Below are 23,395 nucleotides of genomic sequence, written 5' to 3'. Positions count from 1 at the left end.
AAGGCTGGCGCCGGCCGCTGGGAAGGCAGCGCACAGCACCGGCCGGCGGACAGTGCTGGACCTCGGCCCCAGCAGCGCGCTGGGCACCGCCGCCTGGCCTTCGCCCACCGGCTGCCATTAGGGCCCCCGGCAGGCCCCGGCGGAGGCGGCCCTCGGGAGGGGTCACTGTGGGACCGCGCTCAGCTTGAGGAACCTTGTTTATTCCTGCGTCTTGGGGTAAATTACTTGTTCGACAACAAAGCCGAGCATCTGGCTTTTTTATTTATTTCACTTTCTTTCGCGGGTACGGGGTTTGACTCCCGCAGGCCCCTTCCGACGCGGCCCCTCGGCGCGGCCCGGGCCTTCCCGCCGCGTCCGCTTCCTCCCGCCGGCGAGGCGCATGCGCGGCGCGCAGGATCCCGCCCGCGCGCTCCCCCCCTCCCGCCCCTCGCGCACATCCGGGTCCCGGCGCTGGCCCCGCCGGCGCCGCCGCGCCGCTGTCCCCTCCGCGGGCTCCCAATAAAGTTTTGTTGCGAGCGGGCGGCCGCGGCCCAGCCGGCGCCTCCAGCCGAACGGACCCCCGCCCCTGCCACCGCCGCGGCGGGGAGGCCGCCTCGCTCCGTGCCGGGTGGGTCGGGGCGGCCCGGGGGGGGGGGGGCGGCGGGCGGCGGTCAGGGGGTGTCGGGGGCGGCGGGCCGGGGGGCAGCGGCGCCTCCTCAGCGCCGAGGGGTGTCGGGGCGCTGCGGTTCGGGTTCCCGGGGCGGGAGGGAAACGGGCCCTTTCGGAAAGTTAGAGGGGCCGAGGCCTCCGCGGGCCCGGCGGTGACGGGCTTCGGGTCGTCCCGGGCCGGGCCGGGGGCTGCCGGCGGGGCGGGCGGCGGCGTGCGGGGGAGGGGGCCGGGGGCGGCGTGCGGGGGAAGGAGCAGCCCCGGGAGGGGAAGGGGGGCGCGGGACCGCGCTGCCGGGCTGCAGGACGCGCGTCGTGCTGAGAAAAATAAAGTCTCTGTACGCAACTGTAGGAGCAAACTGTTGCAATGCTAATAAGGGGCTCGGTGTTTTTTGTTTCTTTGTTGGGTTTTTTTGTTTTGTTTTTTTTAAGACGAGGAGCTCCGCTCTTAAGCGGTGTAAGGCCTGACCAAACCGAAGGGAGAGTAGCAAACCCACATGTTCCAGATCTGTTGGTAAAGAGGCGCTTTCCCGCGGAGGCGATGTTAGGGCACACACACTTGTCCACCGTGGCCTTTCTTGCGTGCATCCAGCACTGACAGCTGCCTGACAACAGATGGACCGCTTAAGTGATTTAGAATGGCAATTTTTGTTTTCTGCGGGTTGTAAACTTAATAGAGGAAATATGGTCTTGCGGTTAAAAGCACAAGACTGGAAATCAAGTGATCTGTACTCTGTTCCAGTTGTGTAGTTTCTGGTGTGACTTTGAGCTAATTAAATGAAGGTATTTCTCAGTAAAATGAGGTAGGGAAGAACTGATTCATCAGTAGTTGTTGAATATATTATTGAGTAGGTTCAGTAACAGTTGTTGAATCTTTTGGTGGAATCTGTAGAGATTTTACTTGGTGAATGACTTGGGCTCTCTGCTTTAACAAAACCTCCAAGGAGTAACTGTCAAAATTTGCCTCAGCCTCTAAGTTTTGTCTTGTCATGGGAAATTAGATTGTCAGTATGTGATGGTTTTAGATGAAATCTCTTGCTGTTTTTCATTCCTTTGTTAATTTCAGATAACTTACCTTCCATGGCTGGCTTTGAAATACTGAAAACTGAAATGAGCATCGTTTGTTGCATATCTCAGTTGTTCTCAGTTATAGAAGTTCTGCACCGAATATCCTTCTGATATTCTGAGGAATCACAGAATTTGAAGAGAAGGGGGAAAAAAAAAGGTGCAAACACGCTATTGCAGTCATGTGCCCCTGCTCATCAAAAGCTGTAATACTTTATGAAGTTGGCAGCTGGTGGTAGTGGAAGTTAATAGAAGCAGCAAATAGCTTAATTGAAGATGTTTCATAATTAGTGTGTTGTAACTTTTGAGAGTGCTCTGTCTGTGTAGGGTGCTGTTGAATTCAATGTCTTAATCCCTACCGTTTGATAGTGGTTTACTCTTACCTCTGATGTTAAAATTTTGTTCACTTGGCCTTGAAATTGCTGCTAAGTGCTTAATGGCACTTATTTTTGCAAAACAAAACAAAATCCCAACAAACCATGTGCTTATTGGGGTACCTGCCTTTTTCAAGCCTTTCTTTTCCTTTCAAATGTGAAGAAAATACACTCAAGGGAGGAATTTTCTTCTTTTTTTTTTTTTTTTAAAAGAAAACTTTCCTAGTGGAAGCCCAAGATGGACAGTCATGATGGGAATGAGAAATGGGAAAGTAGAAAGAGGGGCTTCCTCTGCATTTCTTTCTCTTGATGACAAAAGATCACAACAAAAGGGCTTGCTGCTATGATGCTGCATACAGCTGTGGTGGGTTTTTTTTCGTTTGAGGTTTGGAGTTTTAACCTCTGATGGAACCTGAAGGAACTATAACTGTGGACCCTGTACTACTCGGTTCTGGTTAGATGGCTTGAAGATCTCAGTTCTTGTCAGATTTTTAATCTTGCACCTTGAGTTGTGTGATCTATGCAGAGTTTTCATGGTGACAGAATATTATCCAAGCTGATTCTGTCTCTCAAGATGGAGTGCTCATGCTCTATTAGCTGTAGCATATATTTTTGGGTTTATTCGAATGGTCTTTGCAAACTATGTTGTGATCTTTAATATTCCAGAGGACACTTCTAATTTCAGAAAAAATGTCCTCCATGTTTTCTTTATAGTTCTGTAAAGAAAACTCTAAAAACTCTTGTTGCTCTTGGCTGAATTACGTATCTGCAGAAATACTGCTGTGGCAATTCTATGCAAGTCCCTATTTCTTCCTTCCCTGCCAGTTAAATTTTGCATGTTGATTAAAATGCAAGTTTCTTCTAATGTTTATGATAGATTTGCTGAAATTAATTTTCATGTGTTAATGTTTCTTCTTTAAAAATCTTTAGATGATATTTTCATAGCAACAGGTAAGGAGAGCAGCTCGTGCTCAGAATTAAAAGGTTTGTTCTCGTGTGAGCTGAGAACACTTCAGATATTTCATGGCTAAACTTGATAACTCATTAAAAGCAAGTTGAACAGTAATTTAAGTCTTCTGAAGTTATCATTAGTTGCAGTGCAAGTTCCTGTACTGTTTTCTGGAAGCCTTTTTAGCCGTGTTCCTGTGACCACGTAGAAAAGTTTGGCTGGCACTTCAGCGTGCTTGACCAGTGTGGGTTGGCAAGGTGCAGAATGCCGCCTGCCAAGTCTGTATCCCTCCTGACCTACCACCAAGGTTGAGCCTGCCAGGACTGTCATCCTTGACAGAGGATCTTTGTCAGAATCGCTGCTACTGATCCACCAACTATGAGGTAGTGTCTCTGAATTCTGGGTCAGTGGATGTCACAAACTGACAAATTTAGAATACTTTGCCATTCATTCATTCTGTGGAAGGGGAAAAAAAGCTTGCTGAATTACTATTGTCAGTGTTCCCTCCAAATCCTGTAGCTTTTGTAAACTTGTCACAGTCTTAAGGCAGTTCAGTTGGAGTGGAAGTGTAGACACGCACACACATATACATCTTTATTTTTCTTCTCCTCTTTTAGAGCTTTATGAAAGTCTGTACAGTCCCCGCTTTCAGGTTACACTTCTTGTTGCCAATTCACATACTTAGTGGCAGTATTTAGGATCTTGCTCTTTAATGAAGGTCTTGCATATGAGCATCTAAATTTTTGGAAGGCTTTGTCCAGCTTGTTAATTTTTTAACATACTTTAGGGTTTGTGAAAAGTGTAAGATGTCCTTTATTTTCCCAATTTTTTTTTTATTCCAGGAGTAGTACTGAGGTCATTCCTAATCACCCACTTGCCTGTCCACCTCCACCAACCTACCAGTGGAGGCATAGGCTTTTGTTTTCATGTTTAGTGAAATTTAGTGATGCTCTTGTATGTAATTTTAATTAAGAAATGGATGCGAACTTGTAGTTATCTGCTGTGGTTAGAGTAGATCTTAAATAACCTTAAAAACATGAGGCAGTTTCAGGGCTGGCTTTCAGATGTGCTGACTACTGTTGATGATGGCATTTTTCAGCATAATGCTTCTGTTGGAAAGTGCCAATTAGCTGAAAAAGAAGTGTGAGAAAATGCAGGGTTCTGACAAAACACTTAAGGGAGAGAGATTTTGGTTCTAAGATGGAATTTGTAGTTTTTGAGAACTTCTATAAAGCTAATTGCTCAGTAATTAGAGTAGTTGTAGAGACCAGGGCCATGTGAGCGTTGGATTTTTGTGTTTTAAGTGGATCCCGTAAGAAATATATACAAAGTTCTTTAGGCTTGGGAAGTTTTTGGTTTTTCTCCCTCCCTCTCCCTTCCCCTGTATCACAGTTAAATTCAAGTTTTGCCGTGATGCAGAACAAATTCAAAACTTTCTGTTCTTTGGTTACGCTTTTTCTGAGGTTTTCTTGACATCAGTTGGAAATGAGGGTGCTTTTGAAATGCAGTGGAGCTCTGTTAGTGAACTCTTTCTGACTGGACCTCTTTTGTGATATAAATCATTATCACTTGTATTATTTTTTTTTAAAGTGATTTTTGAGAAGACTTTAGGAAAAAAATAGAAGCATCGCTTTTGCAATCTGAGCTGTATGGCTTTTATGATACCAGTTCTTCCATGTACAATGCATTACTTGCTGCTTACGCTTGGCCTCAGAGATTTTTGTTATGTTTCTTTTAAGAGAGTGCTAGTTAAATACTTCTCGGCTGACAGAGTTATATGCTTCAGGGTTTTTTTTTAAGCTGTGTTAGATGATGTACAGATGTGGAAATGAAAAGAACAAATATTGTGTGAGAAAGCCATGTCTGAATTTGTCAATACATTTTTTGTTTGGAGAGCAGTCATGGTTAGTAAAGTTTTTGAAGATACCAGGCAATTCTTTTCTGTTCTTGTTTACATGTATTATTAGTTAGAATATATTGCCTTACAAGGCATGTTTGAAGCAAAGAAATCTAGTGCTAGTATAAAAGCATTTATCATAGGTTTTGGTCAACTGGGTGTGTGTTTGGATATGCAAGCCCAGTTCTGATGAAAATACTACAAGTTCCTTTTTGATATCGTTCATAAAATCTCCTTTCATCTTTACTTACCCTTAAGGGGAGGAGGAGAAAAAAAGATGAGTTAAATCGTTGATGATCTTCTTCGAGTAAGATGTTGCACAGGATAATTAAAAGAAATTTTTTTTGTTGAAAGGCTATGGCAATGGTAGGGAATATGCAGGCCCTTCAAGTTTATTGCCCAAATTCTTTAACCGCTGTGTAACTTCAGGATTTATTTTATCCTTGATGTGCATGGAAAAACTATGGAGCCAATGTTTCTTCTATATTTGTCCTCAAGAAAAGGCTCTAATGAATGCCATTGCATGGGACCCTGTGCTAGGCTACAATGTAAGATTTAGACTTGTGAAAATGATAATAAAGGCCAAACACAATCCTGCACAATTCCTGTCAGGAAATTTATAAGGAAAGAAGGACCTTAATAAAACCAGGTGAAATTGACGTGTGAGGCCGTAGTTTTAGGTAGTTTTAAAAGAAAATATTGATAATTGAATATAGCATAATATACTGTGAGTTTCTGAGCTTTCTGTATGAGTGGGTAATGTGTTAACATGGGTATGGAGTCAAAATATTTGAGTGTTTCTGAGTTTGAAGAGGCAATAAAGTTACGCACAAGAGCTGACTGAAAAACAGTTTTAACTGCGAGTCTGAAGCAGCTCTAATGAACTACCAATTGTGTAGCTAGTTATAAGTGGTGGTTTGTTTATATTATGAAATTGAGTCTCAAAGCAGCTTCTAATCATGAGCAGTGAAGTTCCTTGTTTCAGATTGGGTGTGATGTTACAGGAAGCCTTCTTAATTTGCAAACAAGTAAATTAAGCAGGAAAAGAATAGTGCTTGTACATTTGCAATACAGGCTTAGGATTGGCAGTAGGAAAGGATGAGGATCATGTAGTTGTTACCCATTTTATTCTCATGCTTGTGAAAAGCATCATTCATTGCCATCCTGCCTGGGGTGATGGGTTGCTTGGTTAAAGGTACTACAAATTTAGATTTTGCAGGTGGGAAATTAGTTTGGAATCGATGTCAGAATATGTTACATAAAAAGTGTATCTCATTAAAATAAACACACCATATGTAATTTTGTATTGATCTGTCCTGCTATGAGTCCCGCTCAGGTCCTTTTAGCCAGAAGATTCCTTGATAGCAAATCAGATTAATCTGCCAAGCTTGCCAGTTTAATATAGTAGGCTAAGAAAATCTCAGAAGAGGAACCAAAAGGTAGTTGAGTTGCTTAGTATTTGTGATGGTAGATGAAAGAGTCTTTCTCCCATCTTCACAAATGAAATGTAATTTGTAAGTTCAGCTGTTAACCAACTTTGTTTATATCTAGCTGGCTCGATGAGGTATTAAGAAAGAGTTCAAACAATGGACCTGTTCACACAACTAGTTTCCTTCCATTTGCTCTAGTCATTAACAAGAACTTTAAATGTATAAATAATGCATGGCCCAAAGTCTAATTTTGATACAGCGATTACTTCCTTTTATATTCACCCATTAAGAGCCCCCTCGTGCTACCCCATGCAATGTATTACACTTGCTCTTTAAAGAGTGTTTATAACTGTTTTTTTTAAAATGTAATAACATGCTTTTTGGCTGATGTTCTCTTGTAGCTCAGTTGAAAAGTTAATTAATAAAAGAAGGTAATGCATAATAGACCCTCTGCCTCTTAAGGAAATTTAAGAAAGCTTTTTTGCCCATGAAAGTTGTTACCAGCTGTGTCTAGAGGTGCACCACTATGAATGAAAATGCAGCTCTTTAAAGCATTTGTTTCTATGCTCAAATTTTACAGTGATGCACTCATGTACTGCAATCACAGCTCATAACATGCACTTTTAAAGCCTCGGAAGAAATTGATTGTAAATATAGACGATCTGGTGAAGATGTTCCTAGCAGATGTCATGATTACTTAGAAACCTTTCAAAAATTAGATGCTGAAATGACACCAAATGCAAGTAAATGTTCTAAATGTGATTTATGCCATTCATTCAGAAATTTTAAAACCCTACAAGAGTTGCAGTTTCTACATCAAAATGTTTGGTTTCTCCATAAATGCCTGAACTCCTGCTTTGTGACCTTGAAATAGCTCCAAAGAAGGGAATAATTTTAGTCTACAAATAATTCATGAAGCTTTTTAATACTACCTTGTTTTCTTAAGAAAAAGCAAAAGCTATAAACCTGCGGTGTTTTTGCCTTCCAGAATGAACTTCCGAAAGGCCTATAATGAGATAAATTTGGTGTCATTTGTACCTTTCAAAGCCTATCAGTTTGTTGCAGGGTTTCTTTTTCGCCCTTGCTGTTCTTGAACAGGTAAAAATACACTTCAGCAGAAGAGTCTTGAAAGCCTCATGGGTGGCCAGAATGGATTTACAGTAAATGCCATTAAAGTTTTGAACTTCAACAGTCTCGGTTTTCAGTGGTTATAGTACAAGCATGTATGTAGAAACTTTTTTTTTTTTTAAGAAGTTGAAACAGTTTTGATCAAATCTGTTATGATGCTTCTGGAATACTTTTCTACTAGGTTTTGCTTTTGTTGATGGGTATTCAGACTAATGTAAAGTTTTTAGAGCTAATTATGTTACTTAGTCCAAGCAGATTATTTCTGAAATCATAGTTTATAGGACAGGGTCGTTTATCAAAATTCTCCTGACACTTGCCCTACAAATACTAGTTACTGCAAACCATCATTTTGCTAGAACTGTTCCAGCTTTCTGTGCTTTTAGTTAGCTTGTTTATTCCATGAGCATACTTGTGGGTAAATCATGTTGAAATGATATACAACCAGTAAAATTTCATTCCTAGTTGCTGCATGTTACTGTGTTCTAAATACTAAAAAAAAAAAAAAAAAAAAAAAAAAAAAAAAATTATACATGATGGTAGAATAGAATTGTAGATCTGTAAACTTGATTGCATAATATAGATGGGACAGCTGTAATGGAATAGATCAGAGTAGCAACAGCCAAGAGGCGTTTCCTGAAATCTCTTCTGAGCTCTACTTAACTATAGGAATTTCTAGTGTGTGTTCTGCCGTGATGATTCTTAAGGTTCTTTGAAAGCATAGCTGAGAAACAGAAATAGAACTTCTTAATTGTCTTCTCGCTGGTCTGAGATTCTAGGTGGGTTCATTTCCTTTCTTAGGGGTGTGAGCAACTGCTGGTATCTTACAGCTATTGAATGTACGCAAGGCTTGGAAGTAAGTTAATTGCGACTGTAAACAGCTTTTACTTTTTAGAACACTAAACTTTTATCCTCAGTAAAAGAATAAATTTAGTCTGTGTTCTTGGCCAAGTTTATCTCCCTTTATGTATTTCCTGTTACTTTGAAGGGTGCGAAGATTCTCATGTGTAATAGTTCTAGGGAACTAAGTTTATACCTAAAGTGCAGATGTCCTTATTTCTGAAGAAATAAGGTGATACATAATTGTTTTTCTTCTTTTCTTTTTGCAATACCCTCTTCTAAGGACTTATTGAAGCAGTGAGAGGCTTTTGTTCTTTTAATTTCTTTCTTTCATTTTGTTTTTTATGAGAGCTTAGGAAGAAAGATCTTCAGACAGTTTTTCTGTTTGTTTTGCTTTTCCCATTTTTTCCATATTATTGAAACAAAGCTGAATAATCAAAGAAGTACCAATGGGATTAAGCTACTGTATGAAATAAATGGATTTTTTCCTGTAAAGGGTGTTTATAATTTTTTAAGCTTACTCTTCATTGTAGCCAAGTGTCCTTGGGTTTGTTCCCTGCTTTCCTCACCTTCTACCTCCCCACTAAAAAAAATCTAGGGTGATTACGTGTGGGACATTATAAATGCTTTGTCTAGGGATCTTTGCTGTATCTTTGGCTGATGATGCTTAATACGTGGTTCTGTTATAGGAAAGTACCCATCCATGTGTCTGAGTAAGCTTGTAAATGTACCTAGACACTTAGAAAAGCCTTATCAGATGACTTTTAGTTAATCAAAGATGGGAGGAAAAAAGATCCCCTTGATTAAAGAGAAGCAGCACAGAAGTACTTTAATCTTGCTTCCCCGCCCCCCCCCCCCCCCCCCCCCCTTTTCTCTTATGTGCAGATTTGGTGTCAATTCACCATGGTTTATCAAAAGTTGAGAGACAATGTTGTTTGGCAGTCTCTGTAGCAAGAAAGGAAGCATCTTTTGTTATTGACATCCTTTCTCTTAGCTCTGCTCTTGCTTTTTGCCAGCTGCTCATTGTCTATACTTGCTTATTTAGTATTCACAAGGGATTTTACAAGTTCTTATCAGTTCGTTGCCACAGCACATCATTTCCTCTTGTCATCGTTACCCCTTAAATTGGGGGGGTAGGATTTGCATTAGAGCTGGTGAGCAGTAGGAAACACCACCATTCATGAGCGCAGTTTGAGTTGCACAGTGTTGTTTTGCTCCTCTCCTTTCTGAGGCAGTTTGTAGTAAAGGTCACATTTCTAGTACTTACTCCGCCATGCCTTTCCCTTCCCGTCTTTTTCTGGGGAAAAGAACAACTTTTTTTTTTTGCCAAAGGCTAAAAATATCCAGCGCTTCAAATATTCTTCTTAAAAGATACAAGGAAGTGCAGCATAAAAAATAGCCACAGCTGAAACGGTTGACCACCTTTGAGTGGCTGGGGAGGGATTGGTTTGAGGGTTTTATTGGGTTTTTCTCTTAATTGTTTTTCTTTCAGTTGTCTACAGTTTCTTCCTCATTTTTTTTAATTCTCCCCCAAAAACATGGGGTACCTAACTAGAGCTCAAGAACAAGTAGATGCCTAAGTATTTTCTTCTTTTGGGAAATAAAGATCCGTTTGAGAAGCTGAGTATTTCTATGTGGTACTGGCTGTGGAACCACTGGTTCCACTGTGCCTCTTCCGTGTTTCTTCATAGCAAGTTTAAGTCTTCTGGTGAAGCACTGTGACAGGGATATAATACAAGTTTTAAAGCATATTCCCCAAGCTTGTCTTCTGAAGGAAACTCATGGATTTAAGGAACAGTGCTAACAGAAACCATGCTGTCCCTTTGGTCCCTTGACTGTCCTTTTTCCCACTAATCAGTAATGCAAGAACTGGGGACTCTGATCACATCTTACTTTATTTAGCTTTGAGGTGAGGTCCTAGTACTTCTGGGATTTTGTTTTGAAACAAAATCAGGTGCAATGGCTAGGGTTGAAACAAGCATTCTTTTAATATCTGCCTTTTTCTTTTACCGTGTTCTTTACTTGTTTATTAATTACTTGTTAACTTATCTTTTTAATAGAACTAAATTGGAGGAATCAATCATTATTTTTGATGTGAAGACTTCATCACTGACATCTCTTCATTTGTAAGCCTCCAAGAAATAATACAGCTCATCAGTGGCAATAACTGCTTTTGGTATACACTGACATTTATTTGAAAAAACAAATAAACAAAAAAACCTCAACAGACAAAACCCAACAAACTTTTTGAAGACTTGTGTCAAATGACGTCAATGGCCAGTTTGTTCTCCTTTACTAGCCCAGCTGTAAAGCGTCTGTTGGGCTGGAAACAAGGAGATGAAGAGGAAAAATGGGCAGAAAAAGCTGTTGATGCTTTGGTAAAAAAGCTGAAAAAGAAAAAAGGTGCTATGGAAGAACTGGAGAAAGCCTTGAGCAGTCCAGGACAGCCCAGCAAGTGTGTCACTATCCCCCGCTCTTTAGATGGACGACTTCAAGTTTCTCACAGAAAAGGCCTTCCGCATGTAATTTACTGTCGTGTTTGGCGTTGGCCTGATCTACAAAGCCATCACGAGCTGAAGCCATTGGATATTTGTGAATTTCCTTTTGGATCTAAACAGAAGGAAGTCTGCATCAATCCATACCACTATAAGAGGGTGGAGAGCCCAGGTATGTTTGAACATGGCCGTCTAAAACCTGAACAGAATCTCCAGGAACCACCCTTGTTCACTCCCTCCTCCTCCTCCAGTACTGTGTCACAAATTACATTTGGTGTATGGGGGAGTTTGGAAGAGGAATGTTCAAAGTGTGCTTTTCTGGTGGGGTTTTGGGGAGGTGTGTTGTCCATTCTGTATTAGCTGGTTTTCTTTGTGGAAAATCAGGCTTTTCCCACAGATCTCTTGAGCATGCTACCCTTAAAGGTAGTGGCAAAGTCCTCGTTTATAAGAAAATAGGAAAGTAGTAATCAAAAGACTTCAGTTTCTTTGAGAAACTTGTTTAAAAACCTCAGTCCTTGCAAGGAGGTTGGTACCCTTCTTCCAGCGGCTTAATATTTCATCAGTGAGTGACATGAATTGAGGAGATTAAAAAAAAAAATTCTGGGGTGCAGTGTTCCCCACTTGATTTCCCATTAGCAGGCGGCAGAGCTGAACAGAACCAAGAATGATGATCAGTTAGAGCAAGGTACGTACCAAATTTATGTCAGGTAGCAAGTCTGCTGTTAAAGCATGTTGCCATGAGAGAAGGTGAGGAGGATCGTGGTTGCGAGTGGGAGAGATGAATTATGTTGCTTTGGAAAGTATAGTGAAAAGTTGCTTCCGTTGTTCCACAAAATGGTTGTAACTCTACTGCAACCAGCTGTAGTGCTCAAGCGCTCTACTGTAGCACTTGAATTCCAGGCTCCGGCACTCTTGAATTTAAAAGTTATAACTACTGCTAAGCTGGAGTTTTATATCGTAGTACAGGTTTTGTCTTCAGTGAAAAGGACTATATGTAACTATATAGTTTGACTATAGTAATATAGACTGTATTTCAGTACTTTGGTATGTGCCACATGTGGACTGTTTTTTTGGGTTTTGGGTTTTTGTTGTTGTTTGTTGTTTGTTTGTTTTTGTTTTTTTTTTTAAAAGGTCTGCTTCCAGTTGCATGAAATATAAGTGTGTTTCTGAAATATAAGTGCGTTTCTGCTCTGATTTTTGTAGGAGTAAAGTTTGAGTCTTCCATGAAGCGTAATGTAAAAAATAAAAAAGAGGATGGCATGAAGGCATGACAGATGAATGCCTTACTCCTCTTTCAACTTCAGCTAGTCTTGAAATTTTCATGATGAGCATATTATTTGTATCTGTCTCCTCCTATCTCAGTTTTTAATCTAAGTTTCCCTGTTTTTTGTTTGTTTTTTTCAGTTCTACCTCCAGTGTTAGTGCCTAGACATAGCGAATTCAATCCACAGCACAGTCTACTAGTTCAGTTCAGGAACCTAAGCCACAATGAACCACATATGCCACACAACGCGACATTTCCAGATTCTTTCCAGCAACCCAACAGCACTCCATTTTCCATTTCGCCAAACAGTCCCTATCCACCTTCTCCAGCCAGCAGCACTTACCCAAGCTCCCCAGCTAGCTCTGGACCATCTAGTCCCTTTCAGCTACCAGGTACGTACAGCCTAAATGTCAGCTTAATAAAAATAATTGAAATGTCACATGCTGTTGTGACTTATTACCTCGGGAATTTGTGATACATGTAATAATTTGCTTTTCTCTGTGCATTTTAGGGGCTTTTCTTCCTAGTTTTGTCACTAGTCAGAGTTAATTGTTATAGCTTTATTTTTCCAAATGTTTTTTTGTCACAGATACTGTAGTGGTGAGTTATTTTGCACAGCTTCAATGTAGAATAACTGATGCATACCTTAGAAGAATATCTAGCAATGAAAAGAAAGCAGATGTAAGAGGCTGAGCAAGAAGTTCATTGATGTCTTTCTCTGAATAAAGACACTTACATGTGGTATTTAACTGGAAAAAAAATAGAGCAAATTTTTGACAGGAGCTGAATTGATTTGGGTGAAAATAGGGAAAAACCACCAATTTCTCGGTGCAAAGGAAAGAAGCCTTATGGAGTCTGTCTGGTTATTGGTGTGGTTTATAAAGCCGAGAAGTTAACAGGTTAAAGAATTTATTTTGCCAGTAGCTCAGTGGCCTCATCTTTGTTCTTTCTGACTGCCCAGTGCTGCAGAAAGAGTGGGGGTATCCGGTAGGGTGTCCCTCTTGGATAAGGACTGTGACCACTGGGACAGATGCATTAATGGTATCTGGAGGGAATTTCTGAAATAGGGGATTATAGTGTGTTGGTACACTGACTACTGTGCTGAATGGAAGAATGTAGAGATCCTTGCTTTTATAATGAACTCATCCTACAGAAGCAGCAAAAAATAACTGGTTTAGGCCTTTGTTACGCTACAGCAAATAAAGTTTTTTCTTCTACTACTTCTTTCTTTTTGAACGTGGAGAAGAGGGTAGGCAAGAAAGCTAATGTTTGTGTGGGGAAAAAAAGTGGGAGCTATAGTCATCTTGCCTAGCTGTAAGAGTGCAGTTGTTAAAGAAAAACAAGCAAGAAGAAGAAAGCCCATCTCTTAGTTTTCCTCAAGTGTCCAATCTCGTTATTAGTCCCATAGGTAAGAATCCAACTGTTGAAGGAGGTTACTGTAAAGACAGCTGGCTGGGTTGTCTTCAGGTTACTTTGAAAATGGGTCCAAATATTTTAACATCTCTTGTTCAAGAGTATTGTCGTGCGTTTACAACTGTAGAGTGAATAAATAAATATTCTAAATTGTTGAGGTTTCTTCTTCTGGTTTATTCTTATTTTTTCATGTTTGTAGCTGATACTCCACCTCCTGCATATATGCCTCCTGATGATCAGATGGGGCAGGATAATTCTCAGTCTATGGACACAAGCAATACGATGATCCCTCAAATTATGCCAAATATATCTACCAGAGGTAAGTTGTATAGTATAGTGTAAAATTAGCATAGTTTGGCTTCTTACAACTCATGACCAAATTGAACGAATAACTTCAAATGGTGCAGTAAACCTTGGTGGTAAGTGGAAGCAGTCCTCCAAGGTAAACTGGCGCTGTAACAGAAAGAATTGAGAAATAAAACTTGCCTTGCTTATTTGCATCTCCTGCTTTTAAAGCCTCAGGTGCATAGTATGGCTTGCAACAAGTTGAACTTTTTTCATTTCTCAGAATTAGTCTTTTCTGCTACCTTTGCCTGCAGTTGGTATTGTATATGCACAAAGACTCTGAAAATTGGGTCCCAAAATATAAATTAAAACAATTTTTTTAAAAGTGGACAGAAGAATCCTATTTCACCTTATATCACATAGTCATCTATGTTTTTTTGTGTCAGTTTTTGTTTGTTTGTTTAAATCAGGCTTAAAATAGGAAAATAATTATAAAATCAATGCACTAGCTAAAATGCATGAAAATAGAAATCATTAAAATCTTAATCAGGACTGTTCTTGCCCATCATAACTTGACTAAGCTTTTAGTTATTTGTTGATGTTTTGGAAGGCCTGCTTTACTGTTTTAGATTTAATATTTTAACATTTATGTAAACTGGTATTTCCATTTTGCTTATTTTCAGATGTTCAGCCTGTTGCCTATGAAGAACCCAAACACTGGTGTTCGATTGTATATTACGAACTAAATAATCGTGTTGGCGAGGCTTTTCATGCATCTTCTACAAGTGTCTTAGTAGATGGGTTTACAGATCCCTCCAATAATAAAAACAGGTTCTGCCTAGGTTTGCTCTCAAATGTTAATCGCAACTCAACTATTGAGAACACTAGACGCCATATTGGAAAAGGTAAAACTTAGCTGTGTTACGCATGATTAAGAAGCTAAGTCCGTGGTTTTATTTCACCTTATGTATACTGCAACAATTATTCTCAGATAAGAATAGTAGAAATAATCTGTGATATTTCATCTGCCTCTCCAGTATCTGAAGGCAACTTAGGCATAGTTTGATTCTAATTAGTCTAGGAATGGCATACGTATTTCTTCGGCACTAATTTAAAAAATTAAATATTACCTCTTCCTTACCAAACTATATTGTCATAGGGGCTTGTTTGTTATCATTAATGATAGTCTGTATGTAGAATTTTGTGTTTCAGCACCAAGAAACATATTGCAGGACTTCAGATAGTCTACATTATATCTGCTTTTAAATCAAATTCTTCATACCATTTTACAGTGTAGCAAAGATTATTTTTTTTATTTTATTGTTCATGCAAGGTATTATGCTGCTGTCTACAGTATGTTCAAATATCTTGCATGAGTTGGAAGCAGGACTTTGAAGTGCTAATGCAAAACTGCAAGGGCTCATTTGTCTGAGTGAATCCATGGGGTGTGTATGTGTGTGGGAGGGATTCCTGGAGACAGCAGGTTTTGCAAGATCTTCTAGTTTTCCCGTACTGTTTGGCTGATAGCACATATAGATGCACAGTTTTCATCTTTGATGGAATGTGCTTGGATTATCTTAAAATGTAGTACTCCTTTTCTGGATATCTCCTTTTTTGTAACTAAGTCAGTCCTGAGAAGAGAGCCCTGTTTCTGTTGCGCATATCTAGAGGCCTTTTTAATACCTAAGATCATTTGGTACACTTGGTCTTGAGTTTTGTTTGATGAAAGTCACTGTTGCTTGTAATATATCTTCAAGACCCATCCTGTCCCTTAACAGTCTTTTAATTAGAAATGGCAAATAAATACAGCAAAATTTTACAGATAATCTGGAGACCATGAGTTATATTAATATATTTGTTGGAAACTTGGCTCTGCAATGCTGTTGTCTGAGAAAATTTAATGTTATAAAGGGGAACAACTGGTTGCTGGTGTGCAGGTGGTTTGTCAGATTCTTAATTATTAAACTAAAACTTTGCTTTATGGTAACAGTTCTGAGAACAACTAGGATTGTTTTGGGATAAAATACTATTTATTTATGGCTTTTGTTTGGAAGGTCTTGGGTTTTTGCCTCCTTAAAACTACCCAATCCTATTTGCTAAGCTTTTTTCCGTAGAAGTGCTGCATTGCAAGCGTAAGTGACTTCTAATTGTGCATTCGATTATTTTTGAAGTATCTATGTTCTTCTCAGACTGTTGCATCTGCCCTCTTCAGAGATCTCTGGGAAGGTCTTTCCCCAAAAGAACTTAGCTAGCAAGTGGTAGTCTCTGTCTTTTTAAATTAATAGGGTTGTGTTGTGAAAATGCATTCTTGCCCACCCCAGATTTTCTGATAGCTGCTTATAGTTGATGAAGCCAATGGTTCCTCTGTGTAACCTTCATCCTACCTTAGTCCCAAGTGGCTCTAGCAATGTTCACAACAGTTGCTGCTGCCTGAAAGATTAACTTGCATCTGTTGACTTGCTGCAGCCTCATCTGGCAAATCACGGGATAGTCTGCAGTGGATTCTCAGGGTATTTATTGCAAGGAAGACTTAAACTGAACTGTATCCCAACCATAACAGTGTTGGGTGGGGGAAAGGGAGAAGATCTGGGAGAAGGAAGGTGAGTATCTCAACTGAAGTAGCAGTGAGAATCTGTGTTTGGATGCTGAAAGGATGAGCAGCTTTTATATATAAATTTTTAGTCAGTAATAGTGTTATATGGGCTTCAGAACATAAAGGGAGGGAAGCGCTTACATACATAGCTGAATCCAGGAAGGTGTGATAAATCTAGGGGCTTTGTTGACTTTAAGGTCTGTAAAGCATGGTGGTATTTAAATTGTGGAAGTATGTGGACTTACCTCTCCTTTTGCTTGATAAAATACATTGAAAACCAGAGCAGACTGTAGATATACTTTCTCATTTTTTCTATCACTACCTCTTCTCCCAGGACACTTTTATTTTTGTTGGAATAGCCATAGCCAGAAGCTATCAGTTTTATAAAACTGGAGTTTTAAAATCCACATAAGGTTTCTAGGAAAATAGCTTGAAATAACTGTCGATGTGTGGAATTTGTTTTTTTCATTCTATTCTGTAATTGATGAGAGAAGGACATCTAGTGGCTGCTGTATAATGAAGCCTACTGTATTTTGCAATGAGAAGGTATGTCGTAGTGTTGGCAAAAGAGCTTTTCTGAAAAGCTCTTCAAACAGGAAATTCACTTTGCTATCTCTGATTTCAAGGGGATTGTATTAAGTAGTATATTTTGGGGGGGGGCAAAAAAGTAATTTGAAACATTTTTATCTTTGTTTTCAAGGAGTTCATCTCTACTACGTTGGTGGAGAAGTCTATGCTGAGTGTTTAAGTGATAGCAGCATATTTGTACAGAGCAGGAACTGCAACTACCACCATGGCTTTCATCCAACAACTGTATGCAAGATTCCTAGTGGATGCAGTCTGAAAATTTTTAACAATCAGGAGTTTGCTCAGCTTTTAGCTCAGTCTGTCAACCATGGATTTGAAGCAGTATATGAGCTCACAAAAATGTGTACCATTCGAATGAGTTTTGTAAAGGTAAACAAATTATTTTGGGGGCATTTAAATTGATTGTGGATTTGGGTGTTCAGCAGCGTACATTAGCATTGTAGCAAAGCTGTTCTGACCTGATGTGGTTCTTCTCAATGATAAGTATGTTGAAAATGGTTAATTTGGGGAGAGGAAAATCAGTGCAAGAAAGAAAAAGCACAGATTGCTGTATTGAATATTGGCTATGTATTTAGTTACTTCAGTATTTGGGACAGGCATTTAATCATTGTGGTTGCTATAATTTTATTAAAGGAGATTTGAGCTCATGCTCTAAATTTGAAGGAACAAAGTAAACTACAAGACCACTAAAAAGAATGTGAGTGGAGAGGAGCATAAGTGATTGCAGAAAAAATTGCAACTCCTTCAAAGATATATTAATATTGCTTTTAAAAAATTGATTATGGAAAAAAGACGTGATTTGAATTTATAAAGTCAAACTGTGCTGTTATTCTCACAGTAGTGTTTTCTCAGCGTTGTTTAATCAAGATTCCATTTCAGATTTAGCATGGAGTCTAGACTTGGACATTCCAGGTTTTTTTTTCTTCTGCATCTTGTCCAAAAGATGTCTTGTTTGTTTTGTCAATTATGATAAATACTGCTCAGTTTGAGAGTGTGGAGGATAGGGAGCAGGAGGGAGAAACAGAAGAGAGTTGTGGCCATAGCCAGGAGTCCTTCTCAAGTCAGCAGTGCGTTCTGCAGAGGAGGAGCTCGTGTAGTTGCTCCAAGTCTGTAGCAGACAAGACTTGATTCAGGCTTCCAGGTGCAGCCTCCCTGCTGCTCCTTCCCTACCTCAGTTTTTTTTCTTTAGATAAGAACTGTTGCTAGATTGTGAGTTAGCTTCAGATACGTATCTTAGAAGATGATTTCCTGCTTCTTGTTAGTGCAGTTATTTTGAAAGACAAGCATGTTGTCAACTTGATGGATAACATTTTGTTCATTTTTATAGGGCTGGGGAGCTGAATATCACCGACAAGATGTCACGAGCACCCCATGCTGGATAGAAATTCATCTTCATGGGCCCCTCCAGTGGCTGGATAAAGTACTTACACAAATGGGTTCTCCTCTTAATCCCATCTCATCTGTTTCATAGTGCTGAAATTCTATCTTCAGCCATATTTTTAGCGAACTTATTCTAATTCTAGAGAAACTTCCAGTGTGGATACTGTGAGCTATATGGAGAATGGATCTTATGGTTTAACTTTTTTTTTAAATCCCTTTGTGACCAATTCCATTGTGTATAGCTAATCAGTTTTACATTTCAATTTGTTCTTGTGATGCTTAAGTGACAGTTGAGCCCTAAGGGAAAAAAGTCTATTGAAAAATTCAGAACACTTTTCCCCTCCTTCAAGTAGAACTTAAACAAGCATATGTCTTAACTGGAAAATTTTTTTCTTTGTCCTGTAGGGACAAGAATTATGAAGACTGACTTCAGAAAATAAATACATATCATAGTTTGGGATTTTTTTTTAATGTTTATGAAACTTTGAACACGTGCAGCTCCAGCTTGCAAGCTGTATTTTTAGCGTAATTGTTTAACATCTTAAGGTTGACATCTGTCATAAGCAAAATTAGACTTTATTATGGCTAATTTGCCTCAGATTGAACAATGTGATTTTTTTTAAGTGTACACATGAAATATACTTTTTACAAATATTGGAGTGGTGTAAAAACACTTGTATTGTCTATTGGAAAATGCTGTCATAAACACACTGTATATTAATGCAGAATAGCAGTTCTTAGCCTTTTCCCACTTCAGTTTTGTAATAGCTCTTTTAACCACCGTTTTAAATAGTAATTGATACAAGGTAAACATCTTGCACGTTTCTGGAGTAGTAATTCTTGTTTTGCTTTGATTTACACTCATGCCGTTTGGATTTGGTTGCCAAGGCTCGCTCTTTTTAGGTACCCTTCTTTATTTTAACATAAACACTACTATTTGTAAATGGCAGTGCTTACTACTTTTTGGAAGGAATAAGTTTTTTGTTTTCTTTTTGGTGTTCTAGCTGTTTATTTTACCTGTCTGGAATTGATCTGTGTTAGGCCTTTTAATCTCTCGGTAGACATTACGCAGTATTAGTGATTACACTGTATTTAATTCACTTTCAGTATGAGTTTGAGTCTCTTTGAAGACTGTGAGTGGCTTAGCAAGTTAGTAACTGAATGCAGAAGCTTTTACTTCCAGATCATGTAATTTAATACAGACCTGTTGGTAATGACCAAAAGTAATCACTTCTTTGTAGCCTACATGAAACAGTGGTCTTGATCCTGTCCCTGATGGCAGGTGTTCAATCAGAAGACTCGAAACTGTAGTTGGCAGCTTTATGGGATTGAAGGACTATATTAATATGATGATGAAATTTCTCTCTCACGTGTAAATTCTGTTGCCTGTCCTGTTGTATTACTCAGTAGAGAATTTAAACACTGTACTAAACACTAAAAGAAATCAGTTAAATAACGTATGCATATTTTCCCCCTTTAAATAATAAAAAAGGAGGCTGAAAGAAGCAGTCTAAGAGAATTAGAAGTGAATTATATACAAAATTTCTTTGCATGCAGAAAAAGACCTATTGTGTTTTTTAACTTTTTACCCTCCTTTTTCTCTTTCCTGAACACTTCTTCAGAAAAGGGTTCAGTGTTTGGGGAAGAGGCTGAAAACTCTAAAATGCACATACTTATTAAAAGATGTGTTGCAGTTAATTACTGCAATCCTGAGACATTGATTGCTTACACAAGTTCTTGTGTCTTCTATTGAATGACAGTTTCTGCTCAAATGTGGAAATCGTGCATCATATGGTACCTAAGTAACAAATGATCTTAAAGGAATAAAATTGTTTACGTGTCATTAAAATGTTTCTTATGAAATGCCTTAAAGGAATAAACTGTAACACTTCTGCAGAACCCTAATGTTCTCTTGTACAGGAATTTCTGTACTATTTGGTGGTTTGTTTTTTTTGTTGTTGTTTTTGGGGGTTTTTTAAGCAGTTTCTCAAGTGTGTTGAAAAACAAACAAGTGCATCTTCAGGAGAAGGGGAATAACATTATTTGCCACTCACCTTTGGGGTCTTCTCTTTCATTCTTTGCAACTGCAACCCACAGATGGTTCTTTTGATCGAATAAGATGCGAAGTCAGTTGCCACAGGATCAGGCTTCTATTTTCTTCTCCCTGGGCCTGACTTTTGTTAAGTTGCTGAATATGTATATTTGACACTACAGGATTTTTTTCTTGACTAGCTTTTATAATAAATGTCATGGCACATTGGATTAAGAAAAGATCTCAATTGTAGGTACAAGATTTTACTTTATCCAAAATGTTTTTCACCTGGCTTCATCTCTGTTCACTTGTATGTTTAGATGTGGCCAACTAAATGACTCAAGAATGAGTGCTGAACCGGGTGTTCATGAGCCAGAGCTGGTGCTTAGTGCTAGTATTGTGGTTAGATTGGCTTACCCGTGCACTGAACCATAATTTCTGCAATAATATCTAGTTAACCCACTTCTGATGCTGTCATTAAGTCCTAAAGTACTCTGGCATTTTTCTGCTTGTGTACATAATCTTGAACTGTAATATATGCAGTGCTGGGGATATCCTTGTGACTGCTGATTTTGCCAGGGTAGGCTTGCAGGAGCAGACCCAGTAAAGTTTGTCTATGTTCTACTTTCCTGTTCCTTTTAAGTAGGACTTTTTGAGAGCTTTCTAGTTAGCAAATTTTGTGTGCTACTGGTTCATGGTATTTCTAATCATGTTTAGTTTATCTGTGCTGCTGATACAAAATTCAGGTATCAATGCATAGAGGGATTGGGTGAGAACTGTTTGGCCCTAATGATGTTTTAAGTAGAGCAATAGCAGAGAGTGCTGATTCTGTTGCAGCATACTTGTGTGTAAGTCACTTCGTGATCTAGATGGAGGGATGGAGAAATTAAATCAGCCAGTAGTGAGGTAGTAGAAGATGGAGCCTTTCCAGTATAGCCCAGCTTAGACTGAATGTTACTTTTCAGTGAAAACTGTTTTGGCTTTTGTAGTGTAAGTATTTTCTTCTTTTTGGGCATCTTTCTACTTTGCACCAACCACAGCATTAACTAACAGCTTTGGCAATACCAGCAAAAAGCCTAGAACAGGCGTATACTGAAGTTCTTTCTGGGTTTGCTTTTATAGTCACTAACATATGATAGTAGCTTGGATATTCCTCCTTAGAGGACTTCAGTCTTGCTGGCAGTCAATCCAGTGCCTTGCGTAAGTATTACGTTCATTTAATTGCATTAGGCATGAAGTAGTTGTTCATGAAGGGATGATGACATTGGGTTATAGTATCTATAGGACCAAAATAAAACTTTCCAGAATGACTGACTGATGAGAGACAAATCTAGCAGAACAGCCCATTAGTCAAAAGAATGATGAAACAGCCCATGTGTTATGATTCGGTATAGAATTGTTTAAAATATTGGAATTCTTTCGGGTTTTGCCTGAAACTATGATTCCCCCCCACCCCCAGTATTACAGTGTGAAAGTTGTCGATTCTTGGGCAGATACTCTTGCAGTGTAAGTCTAGAGAACATTAAAATGTGTCAGGCTTTCTCCCTAGTTTGAAATAATAATTTTTTTCAGGATATTGTTTTAGTTGCCCAAAGTGTTGCTAGGGATGGTTTTCAGGAGAAAAAACAAAACAAACAAACAAAAAAACCAACACACAAAACCAAAACATTTTCTAAATGTTTTGCTTCAAAAGACAAACGTGACTAACTTTTTTTGTAGTTGTGAAGTTTCTGTTTAGGAAGGTAACCCATTCTGAATTCAAATCAATAGACCAAACCATCAGATCACAACATAATGTTGCTTTATTGTGCTGCTCCATAAACCTGCTTCTGTGTTTGTTGCAAGCATAACCTTTATGCTTTTGTTTACATTGTAGGAAACACAGTTCTAGCAATGAGTTTTTTTCATTTAACTCTAAACATCTTTTTATTTTGTTAATTTTAAAATTATTAGGTTTTGCTATGTTATGTTTTTAAAGATATTTTTTGCATACTGCTGCTCATATTTCAATAAACAAAACAAAAAAAACCCCACAGATTTTTCTGATTTCCTTTATCTATTACTCAGTACGTCTCAAATATTTGTTTACAAAGGTTGATTTATGACTTCTTGTAACTCTCGCTGCCGTACATATTCCTCCTCATACAAATGTGATGGTGTAATTTTAAAAATACTTTTCTACAGCGTTTTGGTAACACAAAAGTTGCAGTGCTCTCAGAAGCAGAGACTAAATTATTTCATTAATCTGTTTAAGAGTTCTTTTTTCTTCATGTAGAATGCAGCCAGCCAAAACAGTATCCATTTGTTGGTATTTATAAAAATGTTTAAATCAGTAGTGCAAAAAATGTGTATGTGTAAGACTTCAGCAATACTCTTGATTACTGTGGGGGGGTTGGGTTTGTTTTTTTTTTTACCATTGTGGCTGACCATAACGTTTTTAAAGCTCTACACAGTCAGGTATAATGATGATTATTCAAACTGATGACCGATAGCCTTTTCATTGAAATGAAGGCCGTTCGATTATCGCTTGAAACTCAAGTACTGTTCCAATAAAATGGAAATTTAGGAGAAGTTTAGTGAGCTGTTCTTTTACTGGCTATTAGCCTTATTTTTTAAGATTGAGGGGAAGAAAACTTTTCTCTTGTTTACCAAGATACTACAGAAATAGAAGTTGAAATAGTAATTGGTGGTGTGCACAAATTAAAAGAACTCTACTTTTTTGGCAGGATGAGTACAAAAATACTGAATCCCAATTCCACAGGGATATCCGTATAAGAACTACAGAAAGGACAAATTATTTTTTTAGTGTAGAACTGAAACAAAAGTGTTGATACTGCTTGATCTTGTCTGTGCTTCCTGCTTTGGGATTTAATTTGGCTAGCGGACTGCCACCTTGCAGTAAGACTGAAGGTCTCTCATCTTCTCAATAATAATAGGGTTTTTTCCTGTGAATGTGCAACTGTACTATACTAAGGAGGATCCAATCACTCAGGTAGTAATTTTTTTTTTTTTATATCTCC

General features: G+C 38.8%; 1 protein-coding gene across 4 annotated transcripts; it reads left to right on the top strand.

Annotated features, from left to right (window-relative positions):
- The first annotated feature begins 451 nt into the window (after nucleotides 1–451).
- On the top strand, nucleotides 452–22,379 carry SMAD5 (SMAD family member 5). Of its 4 annotated transcripts, XM_082324564.1 has the most exons (8): nucleotides 896–1,870; nucleotides 3,211–3,416; nucleotides 10,386–10,992; nucleotides 12,225–12,476; nucleotides 13,697–13,816; nucleotides 14,466–14,687; nucleotides 17,076–17,332; nucleotides 18,291–22,379. In XM_082324564.1, exons 3-8 carry the CDS (start codon nucleotides 10,590–10,592, stop codon nucleotides 18,432–18,434), a joined length of 1,398 nt encoding a protein of 465 aa, XP_082180690.1. In that variant the 5' UTR covers nucleotides 896–1,870; nucleotides 3,211–3,416; nucleotides 10,386–10,589; the 3' UTR covers nucleotides 18,435–22,379. The 4 variants fall into 4 exon arrangements, with proteins under 4 accessions (XP_082180687.1, XP_082180690.1, XP_082180688.1 ...); XM_082324561.1 differs by lacking the exons at nucleotides 896–1,870; nucleotides 3,211–3,416 and adding an exon at nucleotides 452–607; XM_082324562.1 differs by lacking the exon at nucleotides 3,211–3,416.
- Nucleotides 22,380–23,395: the final 1,016 nt, after the last annotated feature.

This window comes from Platalea leucorodia, assembly GCF_965183815.1.
Source record: "Platalea leucorodia genome assembly, chromosome: 11".
NCBI classification, from domain to species: Eukaryota; Metazoa; Chordata; class Aves; order Pelecaniformes; family Threskiornithidae; genus Platalea; species Platalea leucorodia.
The sequence above is the reverse complement of the archived record's forward strand: the minus strand, read 5'-3'. Positions and strand labels throughout refer to the sequence as shown.

Coding starts and splice junctions, on each gene's coding strand:
- SMAD5 (XM_082324561.1), top strand. CDS start 10,590: ATGACGTCAATGGCCAGTTTGTTCTCCTTTACTAGCCCAGCTGTAAAG. Junction 14,688..17,075: donor TAGACGCCATATTGGAAAAG/GTAAAACTTAGC, acceptor TTTGTTTTCAAG/GAGTTCATCTCTACTACGTT. Junction 17,333..18,290: donor TTCGAATGAGTTTTGTAAAG/GTAAACAAATTA, acceptor TCATTTTTATAG/GGCTGGGGAGCTGAATATCA.